Genomic DNA, 27,073 nt, shown 5'->3' with positions numbered 1-27,073 from the left:
ATTTTGATTATTTATTTCTTCCATCTGGTATGTGGACCTGGTTCTCCAGACCTTCAGGATTTCTGATTATCCGTGTTAACATTTTTATTAATAGTGTATTTTTCAGTTATCTACATGTCTGTTGGGGAGAGACCATGAGGCAAACACAGCGGATAAGAGAACAGGCAGGAGGACGGGCAGCACCATTCGTGACGTCATGACAACTGCGCCGTAAGGACTTTTGACTGAATGACTGAGGCGCGTAAGCAGCACCGCGCCTGTAGTTCATGGCATGAACATTTTATAGCTGAAAAGCCAGTCATTTTATATTTTACATTGTTGATAGCATTGTTCCCTGATGGAGGAGGTAGACGTCGAACCGGCCGTCACTGTGAGTTACCGCTATACCTTATTTTTCTCTCTTTACTGCCACTGAGTAGCAATGCTAACAAGCTAACTGCAACGCAGCAACCTGTCAACTTATCTAAGTTGAACAAACACAAAATCACTTAACGTCTGTTGCAAACATTAAGAGTAACATCAAAGATACGATTGTCTTGACACATGTGAAGCATAAGAGCATAAAAGATACAATTCTACAGGACTTGTTACAGAATATTAAAAGGGTCTAAGTAAAATTCAGTGTAATAAGAGGTAGAGGATTTTGCTTGACTAAAGATAATACTGTAAAAAAGCTACCAGCAATAATTAAATTTAGCCAGTATTTACCTGAAATCTTTCCATCCCCTCTTTCATTAGATATTTACAATGTCTTTCTTTTTTAAATGCAGAATATTCCTGCAGCCAGTGATGGGAAGCATTTGGGATTTGCGTGGGGTCCTGGTGATATCCTTGTGTATGAGACCCTTTATAAAGCAAAAGGTATTTGTCAATATTAACACAAGCTCCCTTTCTATGTTTTCATATCCTCGCCCCTCTATTTTACCAGATGTTAGTTTCTGTCTTTCATCCTTCCCACCCTGTGTTTTCAGGTGCTAAAGGGTCAGGTTGCTCCTTCATCCATGAAGTCAGGAAAGACGAAGACATCTATTCCCCTATTTTACGCAAACTCTTCAATGAGTCACATCACATCTTTGTTGGTCTGCAGACGATTAGAGAGGACCTTCCCAGCAAGAACAAAAAACCCCAGTAAGTCCTCCCATCTTTTCCATGTCACTGCATCGGTTTCCAGTGACATAAATCCTATTACAAAAGGCAGATGAAGCACTTACTTAAATGATTGAGGAATGATAAATGTCTCTATATATATGTCTACCTCTTAGATTTGTCAGCATCAGTAAAAACTACAGATCTGTGATACGAGCCTGTATGGAAGAACTTCAACAGGTTGCAGGTCAGAGTTTTGCAATTTAATTTTGTTGTTTTTGTCTTCAGTGTGATTTCACAGGGATAGTCAAATTGACCTTTTTGTCTTTTCTACAGTTTCTACAAAAGATGCTCAAATGGCCACGCAGTATGGAAATCAGGTGTGTTCTGCTATTGTGTGTATATCTGTGCTGCAACATGCAAAGACATTACATTCATTTTTGGAGAGCAGACTAATGCACATACACAATACCATATGTGTATTTCAGGTTTCAAGTAGAGGCAACGTTTGTTCAACATTTGTTCATTCAACTTTTAGTAGAATGGTATTGTTGCGGTATAATAAGACACAATTCTGTTGCATGCCAGTAATTTATGAAAACAAAGAACATTTTATTTGAAAACAGAGACACTCACTTGTGAGCTAGAGTTAGTAAAAGTGACAATTAATGCACATACATACTCATTTTTAAAAAATTCAAATCAACTTTTGGCTTATTTAGTCTTTAGATGCTGTCCTAACCCCAGCCTCTGTTTTGTTTTGTCACAGGTGTCCATTCTGTTGGCCATAGAGCTGATCTGGAATCTGTGTGAAGTTCTGTTTATCGACGCAGCCCCTGGTTAGAGTTTGATTTTTTTCTTGTAGTTAATCTCCCGCCTTTATTTTTGTAATACATTGTATTACTTGACTTTGAGATTAGGAAAGAACCCAAACAAACAAATGAGCTGTGTGTGTGTGTTTGTCTCCTCAGCGGGTTCCCTGTTGCTCCACCTTCTGGACTGGGTAAGGTTACACAAGGCCGATGTGGATGAGAAGGCCAGAGATGTGCTGCAAAGTGAGAGCCCTGCTGAGCACCACGACTACTGGGATGTGGTAGGTGCAGCAACATGAACACAGTCATGTCTTTAAAACTTGCCATGCACACACACACACAGAGACACCCAGTTCTACTTTTAATGACTGGTGCAAGATGTGGTGCTGATTTTGAGCAGAGATGTTCTCTCTCCTAGTATCACCAGACAGACACATTTCCCTCTTCATTTGCATTTTCTCTGACGTAGAGCTCAGTGTAAATCTCTGTTTTCTTTGCGTCTGTGCTGTGCAGGTGGTGAGTTACGTGCTGCAGGGCAGGTTGGAAGAAACCAGACAGATGCTGGTGAAGCAGGCCACCCTACAGCCTGCTGCTAGAAACATGTTCAAGCTGATGGACAGTCTGCTCAGCAAGATGCCCTTCTACAATGTAAGATCATTTTTCAATTGTTTATCTTATTGTGTGGCTTTAGACTACCTTGGCAGAATGATCAGGACTTAATTTTATTTCATACTCTTGACACCCATCATTATTTTACACATGGTTCAATCTCATTTTTAAGGAATTATTAATTATTAATCAGGTGGGAAAGGTGCACTATGAATTTTACTAGGCTAATCAGCACAGACTTATTACAAGCCACTCTGACAAGTAACATCTTACAATATACTGCAATTCATCAGAATGACACCTCAAACTACAGCCTCAAAAATGAATCAACACCTCCACCTCTGACCTTTCTGTGATATTTCCTCAGCCTGGTGGCACCCAGACGTTAACAGAGTTTGATGTAAAGTGGAGACACTGGCACGAGGAGGTGGACCGCTGCCTACAAGACAACTCTTTTGCCAGTAATCAACACCTGGAGATCATCTGCAAGGTCAGTGGCCCTGTCACCTCAGTAGTCCACTCTGTTCTCCACCTTCGTATTACATGTATACTTGACCACAAACTATAGTCTCCAAAACTGAACATCATAGCCTTCATGAATGGAGGATTTATTGCAATACTTTTGTATTAGACTGCATTACTCTTAGCTAGGTGTACCTGGCAGCTGAGTGTATGTAAAATAATATCTGTAGTAAATTGTACATTCTTTTTTACATTTTAAACATTTTAAACTATTCATCCAACACCACTTTAACCTCTTCCTATCTGTTTCATATTAGATTCTAGTAGGGGACGAGGATACTTTGCTCATGCACAAGGAACTGCTGAGCACCTGGTACCACTTCCTGGTTACTAGACTGCTGTTCTGTCACCCCACGGTCAAACCCACTGAGTTGCATTACTATGCACAGGTACGCTGCACTAACTGCTGCTGCACCACTCAACACTCATCTCTGCTACTGTATCCCTGTTATTTACTTTGTGTGTGTGTGTGTGTGTGTGTGCGTGCTACAGTCATGCATGACTATGTTTCTGGACTCGAGGAGCGTCCCTGAGCCCCTAGACAGCATCTTATTGGCTGCCTTTGAGTTTGACATCCATCAGGTCATCAAGGATTGCAGGTATGATGTAGGATTTAACAGGGTGAAATAAAGGGATAATCTTTACCCATATCACAATTACTAATTCATGAAATAAGTAAAGTGTGTAACAGTGCATTCACATTTGAAGAGAGGCTCGCTTTTTTGTGTGTGCGTTGGCTGCAGGGGTTGTATTTACTTCTATTCACTTAAAAAATCAACAAAATATATAGTTTCCCCAAACATTTGCATTTTATGGTTCTTGTTTATTCTTACAGCCTATAATGTTTAATGTAATTTCTTCACCATGTGTCCTTTCAGCATTGCTCTCAACAACTGGTGGTTTGTGGCCCATTTGACAGATCTCTTGGATCACTGCAAACTCCTGCAGTCGCACAATCTGCAGTAAGCACTTTGTTTGGCTGCATTTGTACTTGAATACACTTTATTCAGCAAACTTCTAACATATCTTTCTGGTGTGTGTTCAGCTTTGGCTCCAACTTGAGAGAGTTTCTCCTGTTAGAATATGCCTCTGGTCTCTTCACTCATCACAGGTATGGTTATCTATAGTTCAGTATGATAATTATATTTGTGGTATGGAAATTCTGTTAATTAGTGTTTCCAGCTTTTACAGCTGGAAATTATTATTTTTTTTTCACAGGTTGTATTTTTATGATTAATCATATCACAGTTGCCTTTATGTTACACTTACTATGTTTTTGTGCACATGTGTTTGTGTTAAGTCTGTGGCAGCTGGCCGTGGACTACTTTGACCACTGCCCAGAGTTTGGCCGTGTCTACCTGGAGCTGCAGATTGAACGTGTTCCTTTAGACACCGAGCGCAAAGCCCTCAAGGTGCTCAGGATCTGTGAGCAGAGGCAAATGTCAGAGCAAGGTAGCGCTCTCTTCCCCTGTGCCCTTCTGTCATTCTATATCCACCTGTGTTGCACAAATGTAGACACAAAGGTAAAGTCATTTGTTTCTCCGGTGCAGTAGAGATGTAAACCTGAATTTTTTTTGTCTTTTCAGTGCGGAGCATCTGTAAAATCATGGCCATGCGGGCTCTGAGGAACAACAGACTGGGCTCTGCTCTCTCCTGGAGCATCAGGGCCAAAGATGCTGCCTTTGCTACCCTCATTTCAGAGAGGTTAGTCCCCTTCACAACATATTCTTCAAGATATTTCTCAACACAGTGAATAGTTGTGCTGGAACCTTGGGTAGAATAATCCTCAAAGAACCCCAGAAGTTATAAAAGTCTTAATTTTTTCCTTCACTCTTTCCCATTAATGCATTTTAGCTTTTCTCCTTATCAGAGAGCGCTTTGCCTTTTTCTCCTCAACTCTGTTTCCACCACTGACTCTGAAGGGCAGCCTTTTTGCAGACATCTCTGAAAACACTTGATTCTTAATCATCAAACAAGGATGCCCTGTTCAAATGTAGAATTAATATTAATGTTGAGAGATGATCTCTCTTGATTTTATTACACCCTAAAGAACTCCCCTTTGTTAGATTGGGCTATTATTAGGCTGATGTTTTGTACTCAGACAAAGCCTTTTACACAACATGGGGAAAAAATAGCATAAAGGATTACATGTGGTGGACTCGAAACAAATCAAGCATTGTAGTCTGTTTGAGAACTCAGATAAATTACAGCTTGCCAGTGTTCCTGTGAAAGCACTTTGTTATGAGGTTACCTCATTCAAGTGTGTGTGTGCATGTGTGTGTGTCAGGTTCCTACAGGATTACTGCGCCAGAGGGACGTTCTCTGATCTGGACCTAATAGACAACTTGGGCCCAGCAATGCTGCTCAGTGACAGGCTCACTTTCCTTGGTATAAACAAGGAACACACCACACACACACACACACACACTGCTCCACTTGGGACTCAGCATTCTCACAAGTTGAATTCACACATCAAGTTATAGCACATTCAGCATTGTGTCACATGAGACTCAGACACAGAAACATGTGTACACACAGAGATATAAATAAAGCTTAACACAACAGCATGTGACAGAGTGAATAGAGACAAACCATCTAAACAACCTTCTAAAGCTGAGATTCAAGTAGAGTCCATTTAAAGGAATTACTTTTCTATACATAACATAGTACAATTCACACAGATGAAATTAACGTGATACAAAGTTATCAAACAGCACATTTACTTCACTGTGTGTCACATCTACATCAGCATTAGCTCAGTAGTGATCAGACACTGTTAAAATGGGCCAGTTTTTTTTTCCCTGATAACGTTGCTCTCTTTTCATTCCTAGGGAAGTACCGTGAGTTCCACAAGTTGTACGGAGAGAAGCGCTTCAGGGAGGCGGCTAAGCTGCTCCTCTCCCTCATGACGGCCAAGATCGCCCCCCGGAGCTTCTGGATGACTCTGCTGACTGACGCCCTGCCGCTGCTGGAGCAGAAAGAGGTCAGTCACCACAAAGTGTTCAGTGTACTGTGGGTTTGGATAGACTTCTATCCTAATCACAATATAGACATTGATATTACTGATTTTCTGAAGGTAAAATAAAAGATAGGACATTTTCAAATAAAATTTTCAACTTTGTTTTAGATGATTTTGTCATTTCTTTAGACAAAATAATAATGTAGAATGAAAATTAGCTTTTTCATTAAGGCACATAAAACGTCAGAGGCAACAAATAAAATACTTAATTTCAGTGTTGGTTAATCTATATATTCTTTTTTCTTCCCTTTGTTATTTGATTGATAAAACATTAGAAAATGTGAAAATGAACCTGAAGATATTCAGTTTACTATCTATTTTAACAATTAATTGATTATATCTAATTAGTTGCTGATTACTTTTCTGTTGATCTAAAGATCCGTTAACCAACTAATTGTTGCAGCGCAACCAGATTATATAAGAAGGTATATAGAATAGACACAAGGCCACATCAAATGTCAAAAGTTGGTGTCCAACTGTGATGAAAACATATTTTCAATGTGATCAGATTTCAGCTGCATAATTGATTCTGTTTAGTGATTGGCTCTAAATAAAGCGGCATATCGTTTTAGTCTGATGAAAAACCTCTGTCCTCTGCAGCAGCTGCTTTACAGCAGATTCACCCATTTATCTGTTGATTTGTGCACATTCCTGTCAGGTAATTGTTTTTATAGTGAAAGAGAACTTTGTGCGTCGCTCTCTGTTCTGCAGTCCGTGACTGTGACTGGATAATCAACATGTCTAATTACGATCATGCATTTTAAATTACTAGTCTCAAGACTAAATCTCTGAGTGGGTCATACTCTTCCTTTGTGCTGTCAGTTGTGATCTGCACATTGTCATTCATTTTGTCCCAAACAGAAATAAACCACAGTGTTGACTATTGTCATGGTGCAGACTTGAACGTCACATGACAAACTTTGTAGTTCACATTATTATGTTAGATATGGAAACAAAAGAAGCATGAACAAAAGAAGAACTGCAATGCTCGCAAAAAAGGTTGTTCTGTGGTCTGTTTAATCATAGAGAGGCTTTTTTTGTTTTTGTTTTTTAGGTGATCTTCTCAGCAGAGCAAACCTATGAGCTGATGTTCTGTTTAGAGGAGCTCACCTCCTCTCTGAACACCACAACTCCTGGCCCAGACAGACCAATGCAGGTATGTTTCTCCTCACACAGCCCTAATACTGCTTAAATGATCAAGATAAACTCTAGAGAACTGATTACCCAAACATTGCTTGGCTTATAACACACAGACTCAAACCTGGTCCTGGAAGTTCACCTCTTACTCTTACAGTGATGATACAAGGATTTGCTGAAATATTAAATCCAGTCCACCTCTGATTCAAGTGCATTTGTCTTTTCAGGAGGAAGACATAGAGCTGACCAAAGTGGAGCTCCTGAGACTCGCTCTGGCCAGGAATCTGGCTATGGCCATAGTCAAAGAGGGAACAGTGGAAACATGAACAATGACAGTAAAAGGAAAACTCTTGTTTTGCATTTTTGTACTGTATATAAAATTCAAGTAATCAAAATGTGCTCTTTGGTAATAAAAGTTTTCATGATGTGCATTTTTTCTGAATCTTGAATTTAATAATCATGAGTGTAACAAGCTAAAGAACCCCAGATTATGAGACATCTGTTGAAAGAAATATTTATTTTTTTCATGCAGCGAACAAATGGCACATCATACAGTATGTACAGACCTAACACGCTCCCAAAATCTACATGTCACATGTTCACATAACTTGTCATACAACACACGATAGGTACATTACATTACATACTATGTACATTAAACACACTTCTTTGCATCCTATATGATGATAAGCTTAGGACTACCAGAGAGGGGACCTGGATCGGACTGATGATGATTTATGAAAATTTACCCACAGCACAGTTCCACTCCATCACACACACTGCACATTAATCTCCCTGGTGACAGATTTCTCTTTCAAGCTACCAAATTTAAACTCCCGATTTTTCAGTTCACATTTTCTAGGTTCAGTGATGCACTGAAATACTATAACAGAAAATAATAAATATGACAAAAATACTCCCAATACTGAGACTGGCAGAACAGTTAACATTATTACATAAAGAACAAAAATACTGATACCCAGTGCTTTCAAAAAAAAAGGGCAAATTACTTTTTACTTTCAAAAGAAAAAATGCATCACATGAAATAAAACTAGTATTCCATTATTTAAAATGAAATGATGAAATGTACAGTGCTGTTGGTTGCCTTACTTTGTCTTTACAGCTCAGTAGTCAACATTGTTGGTCCACTAATCTAGCACAGGGCTACATTAGCTAGAATAACTGTTAAACACAGTTCACTTCAAAAATCCTGATGGCTCAAATAATCACATAATAAGTACAATAATCAGTCCACCATCTTCCTGCAGAAATGAATAGGTAACAGTACTTTTTAATCAGAGGATGAATTTGCCAGTGTAAAGAAATCTACTAGATACCATTTCCAAATCTCTGGAAATATTCAAGTATATATATATATATTTTTTTTTTGCAGGCTGGATGAGTGTTCAGTCAGAGGAATAAATAAAAGCACAACAGATGTCTCTTAGGCTCTGTCAATGTAGAGGTTAATTTCTTCTAAAATATTTGAAATGCTGCAGTGCAACATTTCAGACTGAGGCAGAGCTCTAATGCATTTGTTATTTAAAATACATTCGGGAAAATCCATTAAAACATTAATCTCAAAACCGTCGATCTGTTAACACTGTGGCTATCTCCCTCAACAGTGTATATCTTTGCTTTGTTAGCTATCTGCAGAAAAGCACAAGCTTTGTATAAAGAAAACTTTTAGTGTCTGTTGTCAACATCTCACTGCCAAGAATAACAATGGCCAGAAAATGAAAAACAACTATAAGGAATGTGAAGCTGAAAGTTATTGTTACTGTAACAATGCAGCTGAATTTCTCCCGCCCCTCCGCCTTACCCTCCGTTCTCTCTCTGGGATGCATGTGAGTACACATACACACCCCTTCATGGAGTACGAACCAGTCTGTCCCTGCTGACAGGCCTGCATGCTGCTGCTATAGGTGACCCCACGCCTCTGGTGGGGGGAACTGGTCGACCTCTCCGACCTCGTTGCACAGACGGTCTCCTAGTGTGAAAGCCAGCTTGTAGCGCAGACGCACTTTCTCCTGTGAGGACACACACACAGATCTCTAAGCATTATCACCATGTTTCCACAGCTTTTTAGGGACTGCCTGCCACGATGACTGACAGCTGTATGGCTCAGAAACTCTTTGTGGTTTGTGTGTGGCTAGGTCCCTTTAATGTCATGACGTCACCTACCTTTGCTGGATTAGCCAGTAACATGATCTGGGTGATGGAGGCTGGAGGTAGAATGGGATTGAATGGTGCCAGGTCTGTTCCTGATGGAGGCTGCAGCTTCACCTTCATTGACTTGTGGAAGATGAATGGAAAAGTCAGCACTGCATTTTAAAGCCTTTATTAAAGGACAGGTCCGCATCTTTTTCAAGCCTATCTTTGTGTTTCCACAGACAGTGGAGGAGGGTTGAAGACAGCCGAGGGAAAGTAGCACAATTTTGCAAGAAAAAGACTTCAACTTAGTCACTGCACCCGACCAGTTCTCTATTAAGGTGCTAGAAGCGTCAATGAGTCCAAAATGAAAAAGATCTCTGCACACTTCGATCTGTGCAGTGTTTTGACTTAATTTAGTGAGCTTTCAGATCTTCATCAGAGCATGCAGCCAAAGATACACAGTCACACTCTAATCACTGGCAGTATGTGCTACACCTGTGTACTGTGTGGAGGAGGAGTCTCCTCCTCCTCACCTCTTGGGAATTGTAGTTTTATAGTACTATAAGCCCTACAGATTGACTTGTTATAAGATACAAGATACAAGAATGATGGTACAAGCCTTTCAAAGCCCCACTGAACATGTGATGCAATTATATATGAATGTTATTAGTATAAGGTGCTTGTTGATTTTATATGTGTTTTTCTATATTCCCTGTGTTCCACCCTTCTTGTGATTGTTTGCTCATTGTTGAGTCTTGTATGCTCTGATGAAGGTCTGATACACCAAAAGTTCACAAAATAAAGTGAAAACAACACATGGATCTAAGAGTGCAGAGACCTTTTTCTATCAAAGTCTCTATCAGTTAAAATAGGTTATTTAAAATGTAAAATATTTTATTGGTGATACAGACACATTAGTATAGTGGCTGCAATGGAAAATGGTGTGAAAACTTTGGTGTAAAGCACAGGTCAAGTCAAGTTGATAAAGTACGTCCACTAGCTGTAGTGAAAGTCTCTACCTTGGGCACAGCAGCTTGCAGTACCACATTGTGAACAGGCAGGGGCGCTGTGTTCAGCATGGACACAACCATTACGAGAACGTCAGGTCTGCAGGGGGGACAGTCGGATGCAAAGTTGAGCAGCACACGAACGCCATCCTTATCGTAGGCTGTCACAGGCAGCACTTTACCTGAGGACAGATGAGGCACGGCAAATCAGGAGCAGGCAGATATGAGCTATCCAAAGAGTCTACATCCATAAATGTATTCCTTTCTCCCTCTTTCCCTTTTATCCTTACTGGGTCTGATGGCCTCCAGAGGGACGTGCACATTGCTCAGGGAGATGTCTGAGGCTCTGGCCGGGCTGCCCTGGAGGGGAGGGTGGCAGGGCGACAGAGAGCCGAAACAGTGGGCTCCCCGGGGCCGAGCCCAGGCCCTGTACCCTAGCGTGGGACAGGGCAGGAGAACCAGGCATCGTACCCTGGAGAAGAGAGGCTGAGGAGGGAGAGCCCTGCCCAGTTACGAGGGGAGGTACTGCTGCAGGGTTTATTCCAAAGTTGCTTCCTCTGGCCGTCATCTGGCTGGGCAAACTGAAGATCAAATTTGATAGATTACTATGAGAAGATTTGATCAATCAAATAAAAACCATCAATTCTGTAAAAATGCCTACAGAAAAAAATAGGGCGTTTGCTATTGTTACAATCAGAAAGTACTGACTTTCAATTAAACAGCAGAGAGAAAAATACTGTGGATAACTCCGATACCTCTTGTGATCTGAAAAGCCTATCATGGCCAGGTCTTGCAGGTTCTGGAGACTGTGTATGCTGGTGGCTGGCTCAGCTGGGGGCACCACTGGACCTGAACAAGTTATACTGCCAAACATATCCACACTTGGTGCTGGAGCCTGCAGAGGAGATGAGGAGACAACATAATTTACCTCTCTCATTACATCATAAACAGCAGCACGTGGTTTGGTTAAAGTTGCTCACAAACTATTTTAGATGTACCTGCAAGGAAGTCCATTGACTGGACACTTCTTTCAACTTGGGTTTTGATTGGCTGCTCAAAGAGGTAGGGGGGTCATTTAGGCCTGAAAGAAACATTTGTATCATCAGAAATACACTTTTCCGTTTCCTGGCAGAGGGCTGAGATCACGCAGGAAAATGGTGCTCAGTTTAGCAAAAAGACTGCAAACAGGTAGTCTGGCTCTGCCTGAAGCTAAAAGTCATTAACACATTATATGTTGTTTAATTTAATCTGTACAAAATGTATATAAACAACAATTTGCCATTTTACACTGGGGTGATATGGCCAGACTCTCTCTTGGCTGGGAAACTCCAGAGCCAGAAGCCAAGCCTAATTGCCAAATGTCAAACAGTTCCTTTAAAGGTGCTATATGTAGGTTTTTGCTATCGCTACATAGACAATGTTAGCATTAACAGCTGTTTATTTACCAAGAGCTTCAGCCACTGTTGTGGTTAAGAGACTGCTGGATGCTATCGTTAAGTGGTATTATGAGACAGGACTAGACAGGACATGCTAACTTCAGTAGAAGAAAAGAAGTGATGGCAATAGAAGCAAAACAAGAGTTAACATTGGTGTTGCTGTCCCCAAAGGAGAGAGGGAGAGGAGAGAGAGAGAGAGAGAGAGAGAGAGAGAGAGAGAGAGAGAGAGAGAGAGAGAGAGCTCTTGGTGAGTAAAGGAATGAAGTTTGATGCCTAAGTTTTTTTTTTTTCAAACCTAGATTGTTTAGTAAACAGCTGTTAATGGTAGCATTGGCTATGTAGCGTTAGCACAAACTAACATTTAGCACCTTTAACTCGAGTCAAAGCAAAGTGAGAGATAAGGACCCCAAGTAACAATGTAATACAGTACAAGTACAACTGTTCATGTCAAATATGAACAAATGAAAAACCTAGGGACAGCAGCTCATCATCAAGGAGTGAGAGAGCAGTGGAGGCCTTGTCGAGGGGGAGATGACTCGGGCTGCTGCTCTGACTGCCATGGGAGCCAGCCAGGCGTTTTGGAGGAGGAGGCAGGACGGGTATCGGAGAAGCCGTGGGATTGGCGGAGACAGGATGTGAGGACTGGGCAGGAGGGATGATGGGCTGAGGCGGGCTAGGAGTGTCAGGGCCGGCGAGGTCGATCAGTGTATCTGTGGTCTCTGTGGAGAGATAAAGAGGGGAAGATCGATTGGAGCAGCTCAATTAAATCACACAGAGGCAGGATATTTGTGTAGCAATCACAATTTTTATATAAAATGCATAAATATGTGCACGATTGTTAAATATCTCTCACCACTCTCACTGTGACCAGCTGTAGATTGAGGCTCTTCACTGTCACCGTTGATCGGCTGCCCCTCGACTATCTTCTTATAGGAGTTAATGACTTTGGAGAGATCATCACTGGCCTGCAGGATGTCACCTGAGGAATCAAATTACACAGATTACACACCATGAAGTGATGAAAATGCAAACACAGGGCTTCTTCACAAAATACTAAACTACCAAACCTAAACTGGTGTCATTGTCCTCTGTCTCAGTGGCCATTTTGAAAGCAGCACGCCTCAGCTTGTCACACCGCTCGTAGAGTTCCTGAGGAGAAATACAAAGGAGGTGCTGTACAGTTTATATGCAGCTGTGATGCCAGCTGATGTGCTGGAATTTCTGTAGTTAGTTTATTGACTTAAATATCACAAGACAAATATATAAAGACAGCTTTACATGATCAAATAAGTTAAGACACTATTAAATTACTAAACAGTATGGTCTACATTTTCAGTTAGAATAGACAGTGAACTAAGATCATTTGAATTCTATTAGAATTTTACTTATTTTAGGTTGTCCTTGCATTTGACAAATGTTAACTTTATATGGTGATGGATATGGCCAGCTGATAATTAGAGCTGAGCAGTCTTTGGTGTACTCACAATGATTTATTGTATGTATCACATGTATTCAAACATAAAATTCAGATCCATTAATGAAGTTCAGAGTTTTAAATGTGTTTTTTCTTTTTTTCTCTGTGAGGGAAACAATCAGTTTCATCCTTCTTTGTTAAAATTGAACTCATTTAAGTTGACCATGTCATTTGTGTGTGTGAGTGCGCAGACACACACCTTGATGATCTCCTTGTCTGAGTCGGTGGAGCTGTCTTTATTGTAGTGGGAAAGCATCTCAGTCAACAGCTTGACGTTGATGTTCACCTCCTCCAGTGTGTGCAGCCGCTTTGTAACCTTCTGTACTCGTGCCTCATCCTGATAAAGACCCAAAGTAACAATGTAATACAGTACAACTGTTCACATCAAATATGAAAAAATGAAAAACATGTATATTAGCCAAAGTCCAACAGTTTAATAAGCTCTATTGGCAACACTGTCCTCATGCGTCTCACCTCTTTCACCATGTTTTTAATTAATCTGTTGGCTTCCTGGAGATCCTCTGGATTTTTACTGCGGAGAAGCTCAGCAAGCAGCTACACAGACACACACACACACACACACACACACACACACACACACACACACACACACACACACACGCACACATATATATACATCAGTTTGCTTTAGCAGGATTGCGTCCTTTAATGATAAATGGACAACCCATGCTTCCTCTAGAACAAATGATTCTGCTAAAATTAAGATGTTGATGATGATGGGCCTCATTTCAGGCAATTAACTTCATCAAGACCTAAGTAACAGCAGTGATTTAGCAAGGAGTTGTGTGTTTTTTTCAATTCCTCACCTTTCCCATGTCCTCGTTGTCAAACACCGGGTGTTTAGGTCGTGTTGGGGGCGAGGGAATCAGAGTCTTGTCCAGAGGTAACTCTGGGTCACGCATCACAAGGCCTGGTGAGGAGAGCGAGGACCGGATTAATTCAATTCCTTTAAGGTGAGAAGAAGGAGAAACTACTGTGTTCTGTCAACATCCCAACACACCTTGTCTTCTCAGGGTCTGGTAGGCTTCGCCGATCTTGGCCTCATCAGGAAAAGCAACCGTCCAGCTGTACAGCATCTCTACAATCTTCATCTTCACCTTCTCAGGTGCACTGTCACCCATGTACTGGAAAATAAGAGGTGATGAAAAAGAGGCTGGATATTAGGACATACAATCAGCTTCTTAAAGTCTAAACCCATGTGGAGGCAGCTCACCTTAGGAGACACAACTTTAATCAGCTCATTCAAAAATCTGTATTTTCCAACTTCATTATGAAACCTTCTCCCGCAGTTCTTCATACAAGCCTCTAATACCTGTACACAAAATATTTCTGTGAATGATCGGTTCAGTTGTTGAGAAAAAAAAAACTGTGTTGACATTTATGTGCAGCATTTCTTACTGTCAGAGCCTGAAGAGCCTCCCATTCTTGTGGTGAGTGGATTTTGTGGACGAGCAGAGTCACCGCTATCTGAGGACTGCAAGAAGAAATTCCAGATGAACAACTTTGCCTGAGGTGACTGCAGTTTTCAAAAAAAAAGAGAAAAGAAATAGGTTTTGCAAGTACTTCACAGACATACCCCTCCAATTCCTTGTTGATCTGATCACAGAAGCCTATAATGTACTCCCAGTCCTCCTGTCTGTTTGTTGGATGGGTGGCTTTATCTGTTGGAGAAAGACATTTACAGTAAGAGTATAGTACATCACATCAAGTGTGGGAAGAAGTATTCAGTTGCTTTACTTGAGTAAAAGCAATAATATAACATAGAATATAATATATGTACCAATGTTCCATTAAAATTAAATCCTTTACATTTTGGGCAGCCGTGGTCTACAGGTTAGAGAAATGGGACCAAAATGGGGTCTGATCTTTTCTATGAGGTCCCAAGATAAATTTGAATGGGTGGAGTGATGATTGATGGAGTAGGAATGATCTGAGTTTAGAGGGGGAGTCACTTTTTGCTGCTAAAACAGTAATCTAAAACTATTTTAAAAACTGAATAATTGATTCAGTCATTTTTTTAAAGCAAAAAAGCCTAATATTTGCTGTTTCTAGCTTCTTAAACATCAAGATTTGATGCTTTTCATTTTGACACATCACAGGACTAGTGAAATGTAGAGGAGTAAACGTATAAATTTGGAAATGCTCAGGCAAAGTAAAAGTACTTCAAAATTGTACAATATTTGAGTAAATGTACTTCCCACTGACTGCAGGTCACATCCCGCTGTGAATATGGATCACTGTGAGTCTTGTGATCAACATGACAATGCAGCAATTGTTGCCATCCTTCCTCTTTTGTAATTACTGGTGTGGTGTTCATTGTGTTGTCAGTGCAGCTCATTCATCACACAGACCAATCTGTTTTTGTCCTGCAGAAAGTATTGAGTTGTGCTGAGGGACAACCGTATGTAGAGCTTTATGTCACTGCACAGTCTCTGCACAGTCACTGGTAAATGTGGTCCCACACAGTGTTTTATTTAAGCTCTCCACCCACCCTGCTAGTTAATGCTGCAGAAACTGGACTGACAACCTCCACCAGCGGCCAGACAGCGCGCTGACAGCGTCTCTACAGACCAACACACTGCCCTGTCACCCGCAGCAATGTTATCTAGCTAATTTCACACGTTATTTAATTCATAAAATGGGATTAAACACTCACTGAGCCAAGATTCAAGCGACTCCTCTTCCTGGTACGCCATAGCACTAAAAACATCGCGTGATGTCACCAACGTATGCGCGAGAGTCCAAAATCGATGCTTAATTATTTATTAAATAATACACCGCATCTATCATCCGAAAAAACCTTATTCGTGTTGAAATTAAAATATGTCGAGTAATACGTGGCTGGGTAATTTTTCCCCTCACTTTTTTTAAAAGGCATCTACCAGAGATACTAAGCCGGGGTCCTAACTGACACTCACATTGTGAAGATGGCTGCCTCCCTGACGGGACTATTAAAACCCTGGACACCAAGGTAATTATGCCTTTTATTAAGATATAAACCATTAACTATCTGTTTAATAATACTCTGCTATTCCTGCCATACAGAATTAAAACACCAGTATAACTGAATGCTAAACGGTGAAGTAGTTCTCGGTAATTTTGTAACGTTTTAGCAGCAGCTGCAGAAATGTCATTTACTGTATCGCTTTAATAATGTCAAAAGTTGCGATCTTTTATAATCAGCCAGCTGATAATTAATTCTATTAAGTACCTAAAGTAATAATATTTTCCCATCAGAGTATTAATCTGCCCATTATTTTGTTGTTTCGTCCTTAATAGCCCAATGTCACGTCGTTAACGATTAGTCGATTATCAAACTAGTTACTGATTAGTTTTCTGTCGATAGACCAGACCGGACCTGCAGCTCTAACTGCTTAATCTATACAGTGTCACAAAACAGTATGAAATGCCAAACAAACTTAATTCAAAACTGAAAGATATTCAGTTACAGTGAAACAGCAAAGTCTGCGAATGGACCTGAGAACTAGTGCAGACTTAAACAATTAATCAATTGTTGATTAGTTAATCGACTTGAATAGTTCGAAACTCCTTAATGCAAAATGCAGAAAATGTTGAATTGTACTTGATGCCATTAACTATCAGTTAATTAAAAAGAAAAAAAGTGAAACACTGAACCAAAAAGTGTTTAATTTAAAATGTCCTGTCCTGCAGAGCTCCAACAAACCCATCACAAGCTCCTTAAGTCCATAAAATAAAATTGAATCACTTAAGACATGTTCAATTTGACACTCACACAAACTCACTGGTTAACTCTCACGCGTGTCCTTTCATCTGCAGAGTGTTCCTGGTGAGATGGAGCAGGTACAACCCGTACTATCTGGAGCCAGAGTTCAGGAAGGAGGTGTACAGCAAATCAGAGGCAGAGCTGACCGCTGAGGAGAAGGAGCAGCGGGAGCTCAAAGTGATCAGACCCATCAAGGCAGCAACGCATGGAGTCAACAGCTCTGTTTTCTATGACCCAGTCGTCAGGTAAAGCAACAGTCTCAGCGCACTGCAGAGGGGCATCACTCATGGCACCCATTTAGTCAAAGCTGAGCATTTTTGTCTTTGCTTTTCAGTAAATTCACCAACATGATGATGAAACACGGAGAAAAGACCTTGGCCAGACAGATCATGACACAAGTAAGAAAACACAGATCTTGACAAACCTCATCCACAGACTCTAAAGTGAGGCTTTAAAATTTACTGCTGGCCTAACGATATACTGCACTAATTGCTGCTGTTTCTTTTTTCCCAGACCCTGGAGACATTAAAGAGGAAACAGGTGGAGAAATATCACAAAGCTTCAGAGGAGCAGAAGGAAGAGATCGAGTGTAACCCCTACGCCATCTTTCACCAGGCTCTGGATAACTGTAAGCCTGTGGTCGGGCTGGCCAACATACAGAAAGGTGGAAAGAACTATCAGGTCAGTGAAGTTTGTTCTTCAGAAAAAAAAGTTTGGTAAAAGTGAGGCAACAAAGCATTAACATCAAGAGACTAACTGCATTCTCCTCCCAGGTGCCCGTCCCTCTTACTGACAGCCGGCGTCGTTTCCTCGCCATGAAATGGATGATCACAGAGTGCAGGGAGAACAAACATCGACGCACACACATGTATGAAAAACTTTCCCAGGAGCTCATGGCAGCCTACATGAAGGAGGGCAACGTTATCAAGAAAAAATTTGAGTTGCACAAGATGGCTGAGGCCAACAGAGCCTACGCCCACTACCGCTGGTGGTAGAAAGAAACTCCTCTGGACTGAAATCGTCACTGCCGACTCAGACATCGCTTCAGATTGACAGACACTGCGTTGCTTGAAGCCCTCCTGTAAATAGTAAATACCATGAAAAGCCCTTAATGGAAGGACTATGCTGTAAAAAGTGCTGCTGAAGAAGTGAAATATGTATAAACTGAGAGAACATAGCTTGCTCTGTCACTTTTTACATTGAGAAATTGTATTATGTTCAATAAACAGTTGTTCTCAGTCGCATTGTTATAACAACACAATAAACAAATCAAACTGAATTAAGGAAAAACTTCCAGAGATTTATTAGAACAAATCTGCATTAAAATGTACAACCCAACCATAAAAAATGGAATTGAGTGATGTAAAAATGTTGAAACGCTGTAATAAAATATAGAAACATACAGTATATTGCAATCAGGTCTGTGCCCTGTTATTAAGGGACTTTAATTGTCTACAGCATTAGCTCTATTTGACTCTTTAGGATCAATTAATACATCAGTTAACCTATTCGTTTCTGGTCTGAATATAAAGACAAATACCAAAGTTGATACATAAATCTTCCTACACTGCTAGAAAAAAGGATTTTGAGAGATGTTATACAAATTTTCTAAATCCTGACCATGTTTCTCAAAGCTTTTAAGAGCTTTGATTCTTTTTTTTGTATTTAACACTGAGGATTCTTTATAGTAAATAACAGAGGCTGATTTGTCTAATTGCTGTCGAAGTAAAATTTATATTAAGCTTTAACATATTTACATTTTACAGGTTTTTCAGAATGACATTTCACAGAGGTGTATTATTTTAACCATGTGACACCATGTTGTCCTTCGCTCGTGTCTGTCTGATTCCAAGGCACAGCTTTGGTTGAAGACCTTCGAGCTGTCACTGAGTTCTATAAACAAAAAGGTAACAACAGACTCCAACTTAAAACCCAAGTTCAGCTACATACGTGTGGCCAGTGCTGGTGGAACCTGAATTCGAATGCAAAATACTTAAGTTTTATACTCACATGACCGGCGTATCTGTGAAGGGAGGGAAACAGCTACTCCTCTAGCACCTCAACTACAAATAAAGAGTTTAGGCTTTGTCATGTCAGCTTTGCTGGGATGATCCTGTGCAGGCTGCATTGGCACGACTTGTTTAACAAACAAAACTTGTGAATCCAGAAATCAGATATTAAATCTGACCTATTTATCTGTAGGAACAATTTAAATATGAAATGTAACCAATCTCTTGGTCTTTTATTTTTTAGCTGAACTGTAAAAAAAACTAAAGGAAAAAAAGAAAATCCCTGAATTAAGACACAACTTTTCATCTGAGCTTCGCATACCCAGTGGACAAAGAAACAGTAACACAGGAACAAATTAGGCAGAAAATTCCTCTGAACAGCAATTCAAACCTTTTTTAAAATTCAGTTCTATGCTAAAGTATATAACTATTCAATTAAAATATTTTTTAAATTATTATTCAATTAATTAAAAATTGGTCACACAACAATAAAAGGTAGATCAAAGACCAAATCAGCTTGCATCTGACTGGAATGTCTTTTCAGAACTCTTTTAGATTTGGTAAAAATAAGTTGAAATGCTTTCTCAAAACAGGAATGCCAGAAAGATTAAAAAAACAAAACATAAAAAATATCTTCAGCCTCTCTAGCTGTAATCAAATTTTAAAACAAAGTGTACCTGAATGTGGCTAAACCTCGTTAACTGAACTATTGCACGTTCCACATCCACGGCACCATGTGTCAGTAATATTATCAAACGCAGGAACAATCCAGCTAAATCAAAGTCTTTTTACACTTTCTGAGCCGCCTTTTTCTCCACTGATTACCTGGAAGGTGTCGCTGTCTGTCCTGAAATTGCTGGTTTTACACTCAGTGGCGACTTAGCAGAGGTGTCCGAGGTGTTTGAAGGTTTCCTGACGCAACTGCAAATGAAGCTGCTCAGCACCCTCGTCCTTTCAGCTGTCCTAATCTGCAATTTCACTGTAGTAGTACTTGTGGGCGGTGCTGCTGAGCATCCAGCCTCCGGCCCTGAACTCCAGGATCTCCAGCAGCAGCAGACGGGCCATGGACGTGAGGCCCTCCTGGAGCAGGAAGCCGTCACGTAGCAGGAAGAACAGCTCATCCATCCGCGGGCCATTCACCTTCTCAAGCTGCTCACCGATGCGATGCAGCTGCAGCACCAGGCAGTCCACCTGCAGGGGGAGGTTTCATGTTCGGTGAACACAGCATGGTCTACCTGAACCACATGTTTAAAATTTGATGGAGTTGTACTGAAGCTCACATCTCGCTGTGTGGGACCCCATGACTGAAAAAATTGCTCTTACATATTTAAAGAGGCTATATAAGAGTTTTTTCTGCATCTAAATGTGTTTTTACTGGCAAAGAGCTTCAGCCATTGTTACATTTACAATACAACAGGTTTTAATACACCCTCTGAGCAGCGCTACTTCTTCAGGGCAGTCTGGTCACTGCAGTGAGTTGCTGTCGGAAAGTGATGAGATGGGCCGGGGCTAAGTGGTTAGCATGCTGACTTCACTGGAAGAAATTAAGTGACAGAACTGGAGGCAAAACATTGCTGTTGCTTTCCACCGCTGGAGACAGCTCTGGGTGGGTAAAGGAATGAGGTTTTATGCTTAATTTGCTGCATTTCCTCTAGACTAGTAAGTAAACAGCAGTTAATGCTGATGTTAGCTATGTAGCGATAACAAAAATTACAAAAAGCTCTACAGATAAGAGAAATTTCTCAGAAAAAATCAGTTCCCAGTGTTTAATATACAAAATAAAAACAAGAGCTACACAGAAAAAGTATGTTTATTTAGATGCATTTAATCACTTTACAAAATAACATGTACATAACAAAAGAAGAAATAACCACACACACTTCCTCACCTCTTCCTCGTTCATTAGAGCATCTGGTTGGGCCAGCCTCATCAGACAGTCATACACTGGATGGACCAGAGCCACCATTGGCATGTTGTTCACCTAAATGTCAAGACATACACAGAGTGTGTTTACAGCAGCTGACTGTAATTACTGTTAAAAAGAGCACAACTCTCACTGAGGCACTGCATTAAGTCCATGTCTATAACTTCCCTTTCACACAGGTGAAGAATGAGAATGGGCTGGCGCCATGGGATAAACAATAAGCCATTGTAAAGGATGAAACCTGAGTCAGGCTCCTGTTGATGTGAAGGTTTTACCAGAGCCACACCTTCCAGAGTCATTTCCCCACCACTGACATATTAACTGACTTGACTTGACTTTATTTATTGATCCCTTTGGGATGACTCCCTCAGGGAAATTAAATTTCCAGCAGCTTATAAGGAGAGAATCAGCACACAGAACAGTTTGCAAACAACCACAACTGCTTGCAAACAGGTATAAGAAATAGGATTAAAAAATAAACAATAAACTGCTTTCTATACAAGTGAGATGTTAAGGATGAAGTACCGATGAAGCACATGTACAGTGTTAGTGGTTGCGAGAAAAATGTGGGAATTTAAATCCCTTCCACAAGATGTAATCAAAAACATCAGATGGTGACAGCTAACTATGCTCAAAGGCTTTAATCCAGAGCAATTTCACAAAGCTGCTCTATATTCATGATTAACATGTGACAACACAATGAAATCTGAAATATCTTCACAGAAAACAACAGTGAGGCTCCCTGTGGCTCTTACTTTGAGGTAGTCAAAGATGTTGCAGATGAACGTGACGTAGCACACCCACTCCTGCAGTGAGCGTGCCCTGGTCTCCTCGCGGCTCTTGAACTCCTGCTGGAGTCGGTTCAACAAGTTTCTCCTAAAGACGTTTCCATTGCTCTGCTTGGCTTCGGCCTGCAGGATGCGAGCCAAGAGAGACGGAGGGAGATGGAGTTAGATAATAGAGGGTGAGGTATGGGCAAGAAGTCAGGAAACACGGTGGTGTAGGTAAGCTGGATTAAGAGCCTCCTGTTGCTTAAGAGCAACCTACCAGTTAGGCATTGTTATGGTAAGAGGATTAAGAATTTGGTTGAGGAGACTCAATCAGATGTTTAAGTCTTGTTCTAGTTTCTAAAATCCCTCTTCCTCACTGGCACTCAGCGTCTCTGGCAGCGCACTACTGTAAACAAACTAACATAGACAGCTACAGTTTGATGTCAGTATCTACCTGCACAATGGTGTAGCAGATGCGTCCGGCCTCTTTGCTGAACACCTGGTCCTTCAATGACTGATCCACGATGATGTTGGAAACCTTCTCCAGGTTCACTGCACTTGGATCTGAAAGAAACAAAAGTGTATTTATTGTTTCAGATAATTGTTGTTGTCTCAACACCAAGATAAGGTTCCTGTGGATCAGTGTGAGGTAAAATGCTAACCTTTCAAGGCTGTTTTCAGCAGCACCTGTGTGTCCAGGTCAAATGACTGGATCCTGTAGTCTTCAGTGGAGTTTTCCATTATAGAGAACTGAGAGCTGTCAAGCTGTGAACATCAGAAACAACACTTTTTACTTTTAGAATATACAAACATATAATAGGTGTTCTTTAAAACAAAATGCAAGCTTTTCCAAACACAGATTAAGTTTCTGCTTCAAGCCTAGGCACAAAATACATCACAGACAAAACCAGAGAACAATTTGAGGGACAACAATAAGCACAAAATCCTGTACTGTCATCAAACTGGCTGCTCCCCACAGCTCATTCACTGAGGGATAGGAGGGATTACACGGGCAAACTCGGGTCAACTAAAAGGCCACCCAAAATCAATAGATTTAACTCACAACACGTGGGCAAAGTTAGCTTTTAATTAGCGAGACATAAACATCAACACATTAGCCACATACCCTTCAGAAGTCGGTAACTTAGGCTAACTACACGAAGCGTTAACGTTAGCTAACCGTCAAACTTAGGTAACATTAGTTTATGGATGGATTAACGACAGTTTGTTTTGTTGTAAACACACCAATAAACAATATTAACTGACAGTGAATTAGCTAGCGTGCAGAAACCGTTAATACGAGTTAGCGTCAAGTTTTATACCGAGCCTACATTTACGTTACAACCGCCCGCCAAAACAAAGAACCGGGGAACCGACATAGAGCAAGTATAAAATACGTACCTAATAAGTAACTTACATTTAGATGATAAGGTGCGAAAATGTACTTATTTCACGCTAATTCTTCACATCTACACACACTCTCTCTCTCGGGTGTATGTAGACGTTACCCGACGCAGCCTTTCAAAGCTTAAATGTCGCGTCAAGATGAATCCCTCCCTGTCGCCCGCCACCGCATCGAAAGAAAAGTAACATTTACAGTCATGGGGACGCCACAAAGATATTGTGTACACATAAAGTGTCAAAAGAAGTAATTAAAACGTCCGAATTAAATGCCTGATTTGCCAAAGGTTTGACTGCTAATTCAATTGAAAAAAAAAACATTATTCTGAAAGAGAATAAGACACAGAGATGTAGTTACGAATAGTGGCCACCAGGGCACGATGTTTACCCATTATCACATCTCCAGCCAGCCCAGACTTTGTAAAATATGTATTTAATATTTTATGTACAGCCAATAAGCCAGACATAATAGCACGCCTATACTTCTGCTGGCAAAGTAGGAGTATAAAATTAGGCAGAGAGGTGGTACACGAACACATAGGTCGTGGTAATTCAGGGAAACATCTTGTTGAGATACTTCTTCTTGGACAGGGGGAGTTGTTACGTTCTATCTGACCCGGAAGTTAATTGCCGAAGTCCATAGCGTGCGACGGGAGTCTGCCCTCGTCCTGATAATGTTGGCTTGTGTTTGTCCGGGTTTAGCCCTGTAACTGTAGTTGTATTTATGACAGACTTTAACTTAAAGGTAAGTGTTTGTTCACCTGTGTCACTGCTGCAACGCTGAGCCTCGGTACAAAGTAAACAGCTGCTATGTTGTTGTTACCTTATGTCTCAAGGTCCCACTACTTGTCCTCTACATAATGTTACTGTCACTTTATCTGGTCTTTATAGGATTTCATACTTGTTTTTATTAATACGACATCATATTATTGTCTTGACAATTAGATTTTGTCAATTAGAGTTTATTAATGTTTTGACAATGTCAGGGTTAAGTTATTTTATTATCACTTTACAGCCTTTTTAAGCATTGCCATTGATTGAAACTATCCAGTAATATATAAAGCATTGCACATCAGTCCCATATTGACCTGCTACAACATTTAACTGAAGCTTGCAAGTTACTGCATCAGTAATAATAATCCAATAACATAATGTATACATAAGAATATAACGCCCTGGAAGGGGCCATTCTGCATTGTGAGTTCATTTTGTTGCTAACACTTCTGATTACTGAATACTAAATAAAGAGTTCATTGTGTTCTGAACTTAAAAGTTTATGTTTAAGAGAGTTAACATTACAACACAAGTGATTAGTTATTTCTGTCTGCAGTATTAACAGAAACCTGAGGTGGTGGAGACATGGTGGGCTATGACCCCGGGGCACGGGGTGCAGCCCTCTCCGCAGAGGCGGCAGCTCTGGCTGGGTCAGCCGCCGGAATGGTCACCCGGGCCCTCGTCAGCCCGTTTGATGTCCTCAAAATCAGATTTCAGGTAACGACATATCTGTGCAGTAGTAAGATAAAGTCTGATGGTGTGTTGACAGTCCTGTGTGTTTATCAGTGTTTCTCTCCACTCACCAGCTGCAGATTGAACGAGTGTCTTATCAGAAGCCGGAGGGGAAGTACTGGGGCTTATTTCAGGCAACTCGCTGCATTCATTCAGAGGAGGGGCTCTCTGCTTTCTGGAAGGGTCACATCCCCGCACAGCTCCTCTCCATCTGCTTCGGGGCTGTCCAGGTAGAGCCTGTAAACTGGCATGCTCACTCAAACAAACAAACTTCTCAAAACACAGTCACCTTTATTCACAAGACTTACTGATTTGTACATGTGTTGCTTTCCAGTTTGCCAGTTTTGAGTTTCTGACTGAGGTGGTCCACAAATCTACGCCGTACGACAGCCAGACGGCAGGAGTTCACTTTGTGTGTGGTGGCCTGGCTGCCTGCTGCGCCACAGTCGTCTGCCAGCCTCTGGACACACTGCGGACACGCTTTGCAGCTCAGGGAGAACCCAAGGTAGGATGTGCCACGACTGATGTACTGTACCGTCACACCTATAAACTCAAACTGGGCTTGTTATAACAGTGGATTGCACAGCACAGGAAACTGCTCAGCAAAACAAACCTTTTTTAATGGTTACTCCATCCATTTTATGATGCCTATCTGTGTCCAGGTAGCATTAATCCTAAATATTGTCTGGTATATCCTCTCAGGTGTACAGGAACTTGCGACATGCCGTGTCTGTAATGTGCCGCTCAGAGGGAGCACTGACTTTTTACCGCGGCCTGTCTCCAACGCTCATGGCCGTGTTTCCCTACGCAGGGCTGCAGTTCTTCTTCTACAATGTTTTTAAAAAGCTGCTGCCTCCACCGCCCAAATCTGGAAGCTCAGGAGGTCAGTGGAGCTCAAACGTCTGGTCCTGCACGTTGGAGCACACAGACGCAGTGCTGTAACTTTTTATGTCTCCTCTTCAAGGAAACCTGAGAAGCCTGGTCTGTGGCAGCGGAGCCGGAATGATCAGCAAAACAATCACGTACCCGTTTGACCTCTTCAAGAAGAGGCTGCAGGTGGGCGGCTTTGAGGAAGCTAGAGCTCACTTTGGACAGGTAAGCTCCTCCACCACGCGTTTCACATTTCTGAAGCACATATTCTGGGTCTGATGTCTAATCATTATCTTGTGTGTGTGTGTGACGTGTAGGTGCGGAGTTACAGAGGCCTGGTGGACTGCATGGCTCAGATTGCCAAAGAGGAGGGAGTCCGAGGCTTCTTCAAAGGCCTCTCGCCCAGCCTTCTGAAGGCTGCGCTGTCGACAGGCTTCACTTTCTTCTGGTATGAATTTTTCCTCAATGCCATGCAGAACCTCAAGGAGAGACAGAGAACAAAAGACCTCGCCAAAAACATAGGGGAAAGATAATCAAGGAAAAAACGCACATCAGAAATACACTCATGCCTTGTTCTTTGCACTTAAGAAATGTATCAGCTGGGTGGATGTTTGGTGGTGGTTTTATTGTGTTTACAGAGAAAAACAGGAAAACATAACCTCATTTTACTTGTTATTGTGCTGTCATTACATCCTGTGTTGTACAAGCATTGTTTATTTTTAAAAGTATATTTAATATCTTGTCCTGAGTTTTTAAGGTTTATGGACGCTTGCTCTTAAAAGATACAGTAAATGTCTTTCTATCAGTTTTTGTTCAAGCTGAACTTGCACATTTTAAGCTCTGTCCTCTATTAACATGTCGTAACTTTGCTCATCATCGACTCACATTTTCTTGACGTTCAGTCATTAAACTGGGAGAAGAGTGCTCAGCGAAATATCTTTGTTGTGGGGTGATATGGAACATTTAATATTCACTGTGTTATGTGCTGTGGTGGACAAAAGAGTGTTCTCTTGATCATAGGCCAAATGCACTGCTAGAGTTAAACTCAAAAAAGTGATTGTGTTTGTGCTGATGTGTCTGTCCAATACTGTAACTTTCAGGTCATTATTTTTAAATAAAAATTTCAAGTTTTTATAAAGACTGAGTTCTGTCTTTTTCACTGATAAGAGGCTGCTTGACATACCTGTTTTACACATGGTGGTTTAGATATCACAGCAGCATCAGTTTTATGACTTGACTTGAGACTTTACGTGCCTGCATTGACCTGGAAATGGAGAGGTGGACGAAACATAGCTCTCAGTAGATAGTAGTTCATTTCCACTCTGCTGCAACCTCACTGATAAACAAACACAGAGAGATTAATACGTCTCTGACAGCAGCAGCTCAAAGTTATACATTATTATCTTTGTAAAGGTAAAATTCATGGCTAAGCTGTTTTACTGGATTACATTAGATCTCACAAGTGTCCCTAAAAAGTTGCCACTGAGTGTACATGAAGATCACAAGTCGTATATTAGAGCTCACTTTCAGGGCCTCCCAAACGTTTTGGCAGGAAGGATCAGCTGGATGCT

At 41.0% G+C, this 27,073-nt stretch overlaps 5 protein-coding genes across 10 annotated transcripts; 3 read left to right on the top strand and 2 right to left on the bottom strand.

The window, feature by feature from the left end:
• The first annotated feature begins 210 nt into the window (after positions 1–210).
• On the top strand, positions 211–7,616 carry nup85 (nucleoporin 85). 2 transcript variants are annotated; one of them, XM_018671601.2, is made up of 19 exons: positions 211–370; positions 771–857; positions 968–1,128; positions 1,263–1,333; positions 1,423–1,466; positions 1,856–1,925; positions 2,058–2,179; positions 2,412–2,546; positions 2,875–2,997; positions 3,287–3,418; positions 3,522–3,628; positions 3,908–3,991; positions 4,075–4,140; positions 4,330–4,481; positions 4,616–4,733; positions 5,317–5,417; positions 5,861–6,012; positions 7,103–7,204; positions 7,413–7,616. In XM_018671601.2, the coding sequence occupies exons 1-19, from the start codon at positions 338–340 to the stop codon at positions 7,509–7,511; spliced, it is 1,959 nt and encodes a 652-aa protein (XP_018527117.1). In that variant the 5' UTR covers positions 211–337; the 3' UTR covers positions 7,512–7,616. The 2 variants fall into 2 exon arrangements, with proteins under 2 accessions (XP_018527117.1, XP_018527105.1); XM_018671589.2 differs by having other exon boundaries at positions 771–861; positions 972–1,128.
• Positions 7,617–7,685: 69 nt separating this feature from the next.
• gga3b (golgi associated, gamma adaptin ear containing, ARF binding protein 3b) lies at positions 7,686–16,145 on the bottom strand. Its single transcript, XM_018671583.2, is given in 18 exon segments — positions 7,686–9,215; positions 9,370–9,480; positions 10,359–10,528; positions 10,637–10,737; positions 10,739–10,927; positions 11,102–11,241; positions 11,345–11,427; positions 12,253–12,501; positions 12,636–12,761; positions 12,850–12,931; positions 13,456–13,593; positions 13,731–13,811; positions 14,084–14,187; positions 14,278–14,401; positions 14,491–14,589; positions 14,676–14,751; positions 14,854–14,938; positions 15,934–16,145. Coding segments are annotated over 18 exon segments (2,109 nt in total). The 5' UTR covers positions 15,974–16,145; the 3' UTR covers positions 7,686–9,104.
• A 6-nt stretch (positions 16,146–16,151) lies between these two features.
• mrps7 (mitochondrial ribosomal protein S7) lies at positions 16,152–18,301 on the top strand. The gene is made up of 5 exons (XM_018671620.2): positions 16,152–16,248; positions 17,076–17,267; positions 17,357–17,420; positions 17,536–17,703; positions 17,796–18,301. The coding sequence occupies exons 1-5, from the start codon at positions 16,205–16,207 to the stop codon at positions 18,015–18,017; spliced, it is 690 nt and encodes a 229-aa protein (XP_018527136.1). The 5' UTR covers positions 16,152–16,204; the 3' UTR covers positions 18,018–18,301.
• Positions 18,302–23,280, bottom strand: mif4gdb (MIF4G domain containing b). 5 transcript variants are annotated; one of them, XR_001960445.2, is made up of 8 exons: positions 23,127–23,280; positions 22,388–22,490; positions 22,180–22,289; positions 21,711–21,866; positions 20,920–21,012; positions 19,857–20,222; positions 19,033–19,085; positions 18,302–18,915 (listed from the first exon to the last, which is right to left on the bottom strand). XR_001960445.2 is itself a non-coding variant. In XM_018671633.2 (6 exons), the coding sequence occupies exons 2-6, from the start codon at positions 22,464–22,466 to the stop codon at positions 19,995–19,997; spliced, it is 666 nt and encodes a 221-aa protein (XP_018527149.1). In that variant the 5' UTR covers positions 22,467–22,490; positions 23,127–23,280; the 3' UTR covers positions 18,302–19,994. The 5 variants fall into 5 exon arrangements, 2 of the variants coding, with proteins under 2 accessions (XP_018527149.1, XP_018527157.1); XR_001960443.2 differs by having other exon boundaries at positions 19,033–20,222; XR_001960444.2 differs by having other exon boundaries at positions 18,302–19,085.
• A 448-nt stretch (positions 23,281–23,728) lies between these two features.
• slc25a19 (solute carrier family 25 member 19) lies at positions 23,729–26,638 on the top strand. The gene is made up of 7 exons (XM_018671561.2): positions 23,729–23,871; positions 24,457–24,617; positions 24,707–24,862; positions 24,967–25,137; positions 25,335–25,515; positions 25,597–25,727; positions 25,820–26,638. The coding sequence occupies exons 2-7, from the start codon at positions 24,486–24,488 to the stop codon at positions 26,033–26,035; spliced, it is 987 nt and encodes a 328-aa protein (XP_018527077.1). The 5' UTR covers positions 23,729–23,871; positions 24,457–24,485; the 3' UTR covers positions 26,036–26,638.
• The last annotated feature ends 435 nt before the right edge of the window (positions 26,639–27,073 follow it).

The sequence above is a fragment of the Lates calcarifer genome, linkage group LG11 (genome assembly GCF_001640805.2).
Source record: "Lates calcarifer isolate ASB-BC8 linkage group LG11, TLL_Latcal_v3, whole genome shotgun sequence".
In the NCBI taxonomy this organism is placed as follows: Eukaryota; Metazoa; Chordata; class Actinopteri; family Centropomidae; genus Lates; species Lates calcarifer.
The sequence above is the reverse complement of the archived record's forward strand: the minus strand, read 5'-3'. Positions and strand labels throughout refer to the sequence as shown.